Raw genomic sequence first — 11,028 nt, 5'->3', positions numbered from 1 at the left:
GTGACAAGTCTATACTTCTTGAGAAAACAGCCTGAAAGTTGTAAAAAACCTCTATGGCACAATAGGTAGTGGCTGGAGAGCTCGAATACTACGTTCGTCTACACTTTCGTAATATTTATTCAAATATTATATGGAATTCGAAGGTGGTGCTTGTAGGTCCACTCCTTCCGGTACCTCCCTATCTATCGATATCCCCGCAAATTTTTGAGCTTTAAACCCACCCATATTTTTGTCGGTTCATACGCCCAACATTTTGAAAACCCCCCAAAATACATAAGTTTTTTTTGGCAAAAACCCTATTTCAATCCACACAGGCTGAGGGTATATCTTTGTCGGCAAAGCCGACTGATACTTTTTTACTTGTTTCCATTACACAAGACAACCCAACAAACCAACATTACTCGAACAAAACATCATATTTGAATTATAAATTCTTGTGTAGCCACTGGAGAATAAACGGAACTTGATTCTCTTGAAAATAATGAATGTGTATGCTAATTATTAGCTTATTCGTGTAATTGTAGAATGTATTTATACGAATTGTTTTTGTAAATTTTATAAAATCAGACTGAATGGTATGTTGGGAAACTATAAAAATGTTTGTGTTTCAAAACCAACACAATAACAAAATGTGTTTGTAGTTGTATGAGCAGCCCTAGTCTAAAATCATTATTTCGATGAGGCACATTTTGACCGTATGAAGGTGTATATACCCTCGTTAACATAAATGCTGAGGGTATAAAAAAACTTAATATACTCTCCACTATGTCGGAGAGTACAAAAATCGGAAATTACCGTTCTATTGTGGCTATATGAATACCTGGATCTATAACAACAAATTTCAGGTTGAAATTTGTATACCCACAACGAAGACTAAAAACAAAATGTCTGCCATTTCGGTGGGATATTGAAACAACAACCTTCAAAATGCCGAAAATGGGGTGTTATCGCTCTATGGGGGCTATATGAAGGTGTAGATCTATACCGATAAACTTCAGGTGAAAAGTTTTATATCCGCAACGAAAACAAAATACCAACTTTCAGCCATTTCGGTGTGGCAATGAGGAAAAAGCATCAAAAATACCAAAAATCGGGAGGTACCGTTCTATATGGGTTATATCAAACCGTGGACCAATATCAGTCCATTTTTAATACCAAACATCCTAGGAGTAATAGAAACTTCTGTACCGAATTGTAAACTCTATCTGAAAAATGTCGAGTAGTATTATGATTTCAACAGACGGACATGGTTAAAATATAACAACATGAAACAGTTTAGGTGAGTGCCGCCAACCAACAAATCCGACATAGATTTTTTAAAACCATCCTATTGAACATCCTGAGAGAATAATGTTTTGTGTGTAGGTGTTCTGTCTATTAAAAACCCGAAAAACAAATTAACAGAAATTTCCTTTGGACAATGCTGCTAAATCCTTCTTAATACTGGAAATTGGAATATGGGAACTAAGCCAAAGCCTGGATTTACGTCGAACATTTTGTATAATTTATATAGATGACAAACTGCCAAAGTAACTTATGTAATCACTGGTAGAAACACTTTTAAAATCCGAACACTTTACAATTGAAGCTTCACATAAGTGCAACTTATATCACTATAGCCCTATAGAGGTAGCGTACCTTACGCAATCTTAAGATACAGCAACTCCCTTAGTTTTTTAACAAACAAAGTCTCATAGTGCATTAAATCTAAACTCATCCAGTTATCAATTACACTCAGAAATAATAAAAAAATCAAAAATTTAAATTAAATTATTTCATCACATAACTTTATTCTGCTTTAACAACTAACAATCACAGCTATTCCGATTTATCTAATAAGCATAAGAGATAAGGGGAGATGCGAAGGAAGTTTTTACAACAGCTGGACCAGCAACAGACTTAACAACGGGGGCAGCGGCGTAGGCAGCTGGGGCGGCATAAGTGAAAGGAGCAGCAGCATAAGCAGCCTTAACTACTGGGGCAGCAGCGGCATAGGTGAAGGGTGCTGGGGCAACGGTCTTGACTACAGGGGCGGCAGCATAGGCAGCTGGGGCAGCATAGGTGAAAGGAGCGGTAGCATAGGCAGTCTTGACAACAGGGGCAGCAGCGGCATAGGTGAAGGGAGCAGCAACGGCAGCCTTAACAACTGGAGCGGGGGCAGCAACGACGGGAGCAGCTACGGCAGCCTTTACAACGGGAGCAGCTACCAAAGGTTCACGACGAACAACAGCGTTGAAACCGTTGATGGGGTCAGAGGTGTAGTCAACAATGCGTCTGTAACCATCAGCATCATTCAAAGAGTATTGGCCTTGAACGAAACCACCGTCACGGGTTTCAACAGCGCTCTTGGAATCACCGGAGATGGCATCCTTAACATCATAACCGTAAGAGTATTGGGGATGGGGATCGTACTCTTCGAATTTAGCAACAGCGGCCAAGGGAGCAGCTGGAAGAACACCGGCGCTGGCAACAGCTACGACAGCAGCGAATAAAGTGATGAACTGGAAAAATAAGAAAATAAGTTAATATCCATTATCCAAGGAAGATTTGGTAGATGTATATCCATGTTATGTGGTTTGATTAATTCTTACTTTGAATGCCATTTTGATAAGGTTTAGGTTGGATTGATATGCTCTAAATACCAAAGGTAAATATGAACTGTGTCTATTGTTACACACAATTTGTCTTTTATATAAAAATACACTATAATTTTGCTAAAACGATAGACGCAACCAAATTAATATCAACGAACAAGCTGTGACCAAGTTTTGTTGTAAAAGCAAGAAATCACTGTAGAGCCGAACGTTTATTGAATGTTAAGGTACTTAATTGAACGGTATTAAATGAAAAGGTTTATGATGTGCGTGGAGGTCAATGCCCAAGTTAGCGTTTGTTTTAGTAAAATATGTGTGGGAAATTATTACGGTTGCAGTTTTGCATTATTTTCCGTTATATGCAAGTGATTATTAAACACGTGCAATCAAGGGTAGGTAAGTTTAGTTGACGAATTGATTGGTATGTTTTCATCATAAGTTGCCTTTTATCACAGGATTGTGTATGTGTTATTCTCTTACTTGAATACTGAGGTCCCCGCCGGTAAACGCATGAAGCGACCTGGAGTGTTCAGCTTTTAGTGGAAACAAAAATGCAATTAAACATGAAATTAAAAATGCGAAAGTGAATAATGGAGGTTTAGAGGAGTCAGAATGGGGTTCGAAAAATATTATTTTGTCGAGAGGATTGAAGGACTATCTGTTGTGTAAGGTTTAAAAATTAACTTTCATCACGCCCGTCTTGGTTATAGTTTATATTTCTTTCTTGGTGCCTTTTGCTCTTTGTTCTGACTTCAAGACCCGTTTTGGTAGTCCCATATCCTCCATTCTTGCAACATGACCCACAAAATGGTGAAATAGTCTAGTTTCTATGCTTCTTTTATAATATTTGGAGACACTTTAAACCCTCAACCATAGAATGAAAGGTATATTACGTTTTTTCCGAAGGCCGATTTCCTGAAAATTGGCCTTTGGCACCCATACAAAGTACTGTGGAAATGAAGGTCGTTCAGGGGGCACCTTTTATCGTTAACTGATCATCATAAATTCTGTAGAAATCTTTTTGTAGCCACAACAATGAAATGTTAAATTTTTTCAATGATTGGACCATAAATACGGCCCATGCAAATGACTATGGAAACAAAGATCGCTCCAGTGGCACGGGTTAACGTTAACCGATCACCATAAAAGTTAGGCCTTAAAAAAATAATAACAAAACAAGTGAGCCAAGATTATAGTCGGGTCGGGGCCGACTATGTGATACCCTACACCACTACCCCTGTTTTGACTGGTAAAATTCAAAATATTAAAATTGAGATAGCGTAGCGCCTTTGCTCTGAATGTCTTCATTTACACAGATCAATTTTGTTGAAACGCATTTAAGTGCATCGTCAGTACAACTCAAATAAAAAATGGAAAAGTGGGATGTATGCCAACCATCAATAGGTTTCTTTCTCTGTTAGACCCGCATCAACCACCAAAATTTCGTGAGGATCCGATCAAAATTTCGACCTGTAGTGTGGTTGCACAAAAAATGTAAAAAGGAATGGATTATCGACTATTGCGATATCTCTGTTGTTTGACCACCTATTACAACCTACTTCACATCGTTGTAAAGGTGATATTTTCTACTTTCATTGCCAGGTTTTCCTTTTGATATACCTCCTACAGAAGAGAGATATTCGCTTTGAAATAAAACGTTGGCCTTTTCTCCAAATAAGTTTTTCACACTCCGAACCCTAAATAATATCCGAACATTACCAAAAAAAAAACAAAAGTTTTTTCCTCTGTGGGACGCCCATTAAGACCCAAAATTTTGTGACGATTCAATCGGAATTGTGTCGTGTAGCGTGATTATAAAAAAAATAAAAAATGGGATGTATTACCGACTACATCATCATTACCTGCTTTACATCATTGTAAAGATGGACTATATCGGCATAAGTTTTTGGATATATTTTAAAGTTTTTTTTATTGACATTTTCGGATCAAATTGGCATTTGGGGTTTCCAGTGGGTAAAAAATGTATCCAACAAAAATTGTGCATTAGGAATAGTCAAACAGATAAATCAGCCCCTGAGCATGTGTCTCCTACCAAAACCAACCCGTATTCACCAAAGAGCACGGTAAGGACACTTGAAGTGAACCATTCCGAGCCAAGACTCTAAACCATTTACCTCCTCTGAGTTAAACGATCAAAGCCACAGAGTATCTTCCGGATATCTACTTAGGGGTAGTAGCGCTGAAAAAACACTAAAATGGCAATGGTAAGAGATGAAGTTTGAGTGGCAATTATCGATAGAGGTAATCCTGATCTTAAGACCAGTGACAATCGATGGCGGTTTATCGAAGAGGTTATCTGCTGTGAGATCAAGGAATCCTTGGAATTCCTCATTAACACTGTAGGTGGGAAGGTTGTCAACTAGTAATTATACTGACAGAAGGAGATCCCCTGTAGAAGGGTATTGTCAGCATGGATGTCACCGCGACTTACAGGCAGGTCCTGCACGCTTACTGATAGTTAAACAGCGGAATCCTATGCAAATGCATATATGCATAGGATGGTCGTATAGAGCATTTGATTAAACAGAAACTCGTTTTATCGCAAAATAAAACGAAATATGCAAAACTATATGCAAGGATTTGTGTCACCGATATGGTTGAAATTTGGTATAAAATAATCCAATTGAAATTTGTCGTTACAGGTCCCCCTAGAACGATACCTCCCCGTTTTCGTTATTTTGAATTTTGTGACTGTGGTTTTACGTTTCTCTATTTTATTGACTTGTCTGAAGAGAATTTAAAAAAAAATCGTAGACATTAACAAGTTTGAAGAAATTTTTAAAATGTATGTTACATACGAAAATAAGTAAAATGCATACATGATATGTTTCGGTTGCAACTTAATCAGAAGTCAAAAGTATGCAAAGTCTCAAAATTTGACATCAATCGGATTAAAAATAGGGATTGCATAAAATTCAACTGCCTATTGATAATACTCGGTAGGTAGAATCCAAATCTCCAACTTGCTCATGGAAACTAGCCAGCCACAGTCCGGAGACAGTGTGGTAATGCACATTTAAGGACTCGTGAGGATAAACTGAATTTTAATGGGAAAGGTTCCGCCTAGCACAAAGTTATTAGAAAATCTTAAGAAGCAAGCAATTTGCAATGTTATATGACGATATCTAAGGTTAATTCCCTAAATGTCACCAAAACAGGAATTACTGCCATCATTGTATTGTTTTGGACCACGAAAAATCGTGCATGTGAGAGCCCTTACGACACCTACATATATTTTCACTGGACCATACATGTAAACCTCTCACGTATTTTCACATACGATATAAGTATGCAATGGTTTATTCTAACTATGTAATTTAAGTTAAAAGTACTAAAATCTGGGTTTTCTATATTTTTCAAATATATATTCATCACAAATATTTCAAAGGCTGTTTAAATTGAGCGCACAACATATTCTGTATGAATTTATAACGAAAAATCACAACGAAAATCTGGATAAAAATTGTAAAATATGGGCTAAACCCTATATCAAAAACAAGGGCTGTTACGAATGTTATGCGTTATGGTTACAGATTTCTTTTATTCAGAGACTCATAATGAAATTTGATTTAAAACATTTCTTTCTTTAACAATATCCCCAAAAAGTGAAGGATTTTGTTATATTTTGATCCACTATGGAATTATGTATAATTAACAGTCCAAAAATAAAACAAATGATTTCATCCTAAAATTTATAATTTGTAATCTAATTTTCTTAAGAAAATAGTGTACCTAGATATATGGTTTATTCTAAAACTCATAGTGACATTTTGTGTAGAATTTTTCTTCTTTTGACATTTTTTGACCTAGAACCAAGTTTCATATTACTTTCATGCATCAACTCGGAAAAAATTCGGAAAAAAATTTCATCAAAAAAAATTGAGAAATATTTTCATGTTTATTCAGCAAAATAGATACTTATATTTTCACAATATCTAAAGTAAATAGACATTTTATTTCTTTACTGAAATTTGACGAAGAATATTTTTGTCTCTGACGTCATCTCTCTAAAATTATGTTTGGTGGGACAATTTTGAGTAAACTCAGATGAAGTCCGACTTTAACCCTAAAACGTGTTTTCATTTTTAGGGATTCCTGGCTATTAGATAAAATGTACAGATTTGGTGTATTCTGAGACCTATAGTAAAATTTTATGGCGAACAATTTTGTAGAATATTTGGATTTGATACGATCACATTTTTAAGGAGTTTTTGAAAGATTTTCAAAAAAGGGCAAAAAAGACCCCTTTGATGAACCGCATGAGGGTTAAAATTTTTATCATAAATATTCCCCACACCCTTCTGAGTAAAGTTGCCAAAGACACTATATACCTAAAGTGCATGGATTCCAAGATATCTTAATTCGAATATTTCGAAGAAATTAAAAATGGGCGGAACTTGCCCCGCCTATTTTGGTTACTTTCCGATGTAAACTTTAAAAACGCCGATACACGTGTCTAATATTTTTAGCTCTACTTTTATAATTTACTCAGTTTTTTCTACCATTTTGAAAAAATTGAATTTTGTTACACAGTGTTATCGAAACAAGACAAAACATTTTTTCTTTCCCTATTCTTTTGTTAGGTTCATAAAAAAATTTAGTATACATACAAGCATTCACCCGAGCACAAATAGATAAATAAACCAAACACCGCACACACGTTCCCTCCATGCCGCCAAAATATCATACCCGTGCTTTGAAATAAACATAGCAACGACACACTCAAACACAGCACATTGTTGTAGCGGTAAATCTCTCCATGCCATAAAATCGAATCTCTCATCGAAATAATGGTTTAAGATCCCAAGTATGTTTGTATTCACTGGCCCCCATACGACGGTACAAATTTCATCAGGGGCAAGTCAATACTTCCTGAGAAAATACTCTGAAAGGTGCAAAAAACCCCTATGGTACAGTGTGTAGCGGTCGGAGCGCAAGATAAATCTCGAACGGATCCAAAATTTGGCCTTCGTAATATTTTATCCAAAAAACTTAAACTAGTTCGACGATAAGCCATATCGGTCCACTCCTTCAGGTAGCTCCCCTACAAATGCTCAAAATGTTCGGAAAATTTGTGCGCACAATAACCCTTGAAGGGAGTGACCGATTTGGTCCAGGTTTAGATCAGGTTCGAATATAGACTTTATTTTTCCAATCCTTCGGATACGTATCACACAAAATTTCAGATAAGTTCAATTTAAGACCGGCTTCCGAATCGCTTTGATTTTTCTTGAAGCAACTTGCATTCGCTGCCTCAATTACGACGGTAAAAGTTTTTTAGGGGCAAGTCCATACTTCCTGAGAAAACAACCCGAAAGTTGTAAAAACCCCTATGGCACCATATTTAGTAGCTGGAGAGCACGATAACTCTCGAAGTGATCAACCGATTTGGTCCTTCGTCATATTTTGTACAAACTTTAGTTTCAGTTCGAAAATGGGCAATACCGGTCCACAGCTTCCGTTACTTCCCCCAATATTTAAAAAATATCACCAAAATGGTATGCACTATGTCTCTTGAACGGGTCTACCAATTTGGTCCAAACTTTGGATCTCCTAACATTTTGTCCAAATTTAGTTAAAATTCTAAAATGGCCCATATCGGTCCACTTCATAGAATACCTCCCCCACAAAAGTTCAGCATTTGTGTCCAAGTGCAGTTTAGGGTCTGCTCGAAAATACTTGAAAATACATACCGATGCTGTTCGATATGGTCCTGTTTACAGCAATATTATATTTTCCGTAGACAAGTCCATGCTTTCTGGCATACTGGTCCAAAAGTTATACGATGACCCACTGAAATGACTAGTGGGCGCGATATCTTTCGAAAAGATATGACTCCCAAAACAAGATCCACTTCCATAATGGACTATGTGGGTCTATTCCTTTACGTATCTCCTCCGCTACACTTTTGAAATTTAATCCTAATCCACATTTTTGTCGGCCAGATCAAATGTCCAAAAAGTGTTTCAATTCACATGGGCTGAGGGTATAACTCTGTCGGTAAAGCCGACTGATACTTTTTTATTTGTTTGATAAATATTTTCCCAATATGTTTGTAATATTTTATCGACATTCGACAAATATATGGTGATCAGACTTTTAATCAAAATTTTCAGGATGGCTTTCACAGCTAGACATCAACAGTGACTTACATATCAAATTCCAGAAAGCTGGCTTTACCCGTTCGCTAAATTTGAAACTTTTTGGAATTTTCCTACCCTTCCGTTACACAATTCCAAAAACCAAGCTTTGCCTCACCTCTACGCACATATAAGAACTCACTATATACAAGGTTCTAGCTTCAGCGGTTCCGTCTGGGTTCTCTGAAGACACAAGGGTACACTTTTAATTACATACAGTTTTTCATAGTCCCATTTTCCTGAGTGGCTTGAACCACAAACCTTCTGGTAATAGCGCATAAAAATAAAAGTTAGCAATAATTTCAATTAAATTAATTCATCACATAACTTTATTCAGCTTTAACAACTAACAATCACATTCATTCCATTTTTAATAAGCGTAGGAGATAAGAGGAGATGCGAATGAAGTTTTTACGACAGCTGGGCCAGCAACAACGGGAGCGGGGACAGCAGCCTTGACGACGGGGGCAGCGGCATAAGCAGCTGGGGCAGCATAACCGAAATGAGCGGGGGCAACAGTCTTGACTACTGGAGCAGCAGCATAGGCAGCTGGGGCAGCATAGGTGAAGGGAGCGGTGGCGTAGGCAGCCTTGACAACGGGGGCAGCGGCGGCGTAGGTGAAGGGAGCAGCGACTGCAGCCTTGACAACTGGGGCAGGGGCGGCAACAACGGGAGCAGCAACGGCAGCCTTAACAACGGGAGCAGCAGCTACCAAAGGTTCACGACGGACAACAGCGTTGAAACCGTTGATGGGGTCGGAGGTGTAGTCAACAATGCGTCTGTAACCATCAGCATCATTCAAAGAGTATTGGCCTTGAACGAAACCACCATCACGGGTTTCAACAGCGGTCTTGGAATCACCAGAGATGGCATCCTTAACATCATAACCGTAAGAGTATTGGGGATGAGGGTCGTATTCTTCGACTTTAGCAACAGCGGCCAAGGGAGCAGCTGGGAGAACACCAGCGCTGGCAACAGCTACGACAGCAGCGAACAAAGTGATGAACTAAAAAATAGGAAAAAAATTCTTTTATTAGTATCCATTATACATGCTTCGTTCAAATAAAATCCTTGTTGTGCGGTTTAGTTAATCCTTACTTTGAAAGCCATTTTAATACAGTGTAGGTAGGGTTTTGATATGCTCTAAATACCAAAGGTAGATATGAACTGTGTCATTTGTCCCGCTAGCATTGTCTTTTATATGAAAAGGCACAACATTGTTGACAAAAACAAATGACACACTGAAATAAGTAGCAACAAATAAACTGTGACAAAGTTAAGGTGTAAAATTGAGAAAACGCTACCGAACAGAACGTTAATTGAATATTAACGTACTAAGTGTGTTGTTACTTTTAATCGAACGGTATTAAATGACTAATCATTTGTTGAGTCCGGAGGTCAATGCCCAATCGAGATTTTGTTTTTGTAAATAATGTGTGGGAATTTACTGTTGTTGTAATTTTTGCATTATTTTCCATTTTATGCAAGTGAAGATCTGAGGCGAATGTACAATGTACATAAGCTAATGGACGTTATATATACATAAGCTAATATAATTGCAATAGAACCGTTTTTTGAAAGTATTAGGCTGATGTGAATCATACGCCTAATACGACAACAGTTTAAGTAAACATTGTTTATTATATGAATGAATTTAAAGTGTTTTGAGTTGAGTTTTATTTGTGAATGAATTGATTTGATACCAAACCAAATGATTCAAATCAATCTACACGGTGCCCCTTAACTAACTTTAAATGAAAGGTGCTTAAACCTGGGAAATTTTTGCGGATTCTGAAACTACAATGTTCGTAGGTAAGAAAAATAAAAAAACAAAAAAATTGCCGGAGGGATTTTCAAATAAATCACGGTCAAAATTCACATTTTTTCTCTATCGCGAAAAAAGTTTCCGCGTCAAATGCTTTGAAGTTCAGTAATGCATTTTTTAATTTTAGCTGTTATGACAACATATTTGCTTTTAATTAAAATTTTTATTTTTTTGTAATCTAATTTAAAATCATTATCAAAGCGTTGTGGACCAATTTGTTCTCAAATCGCGCCATTTCGGAGAATTTTAGGAATTTTTGACACTACTGCAATTTTTGTTTTTTCTGCATAAACTCGCGAATTTTACGTTTATATTTATTGTACCTATTGGACAAGAGAATATGGTGTCATTTGCAACAAATTCGCGAAAGTTACAGACAGTTTTTAATGACTTTGCCTGTGAGAATTGTATTTTTTTCTATGAATATTTATTCAAACAAAGCAAATTT

At 37.0% G+C, this 11,028-nt stretch overlaps 2 protein-coding genes across 2 annotated transcripts; both read right to left on the bottom strand.

Moving 5' to 3' along the window:
• Positions 1–1,832: 1,832 nt before the first annotated feature.
• On the bottom strand, positions 1,833–2,603 carry LOC141389819 (cuticle protein-like). Its single transcript, XM_073961956.1, has 2 exons — positions 2,592–2,603; positions 1,833–2,513 (listed from the first exon to the last, which is right to left on the bottom strand). The coding sequence occupies exons 1-2, from the start codon at positions 2,601–2,603 to the stop codon at positions 1,833–1,835; spliced, it is 693 nt and encodes a 230-aa protein (XP_073818057.1).
• A 6,452-nt stretch (positions 2,604–9,055) lies between these two features.
• Positions 9,056–9,940, bottom strand: LOC141388828 (cuticle protein-like). Its single transcript, XM_073959248.1, has 2 exons — positions 9,854–9,940; positions 9,056–9,761 (listed from the first exon to the last, which is right to left on the bottom strand). The coding sequence occupies exons 1-2, from the start codon at positions 9,863–9,865 to the stop codon at positions 9,126–9,128; spliced, it is 648 nt and encodes a 215-aa protein (XP_073815349.1). The 5' UTR covers positions 9,866–9,940; the 3' UTR covers positions 9,056–9,125.
• Positions 9,941–11,028: the final 1,088 nt, after the last annotated feature.

The sequence above is a fragment of the Musca autumnalis genome, unplaced genomic scaffold, assembly GCF_047663935.1.
Source record: "Musca autumnalis isolate F117 unplaced genomic scaffold, ASM4766393v1 scaffold_1, whole genome shotgun sequence".
Taxonomy (NCBI): Eukaryota; Metazoa; Arthropoda; class Insecta; order Diptera; family Muscidae; genus Musca; species Musca autumnalis.
The sequence above is the reverse complement of the archived record's forward strand: the minus strand, read 5'-3'. Positions and strand labels throughout refer to the sequence as shown.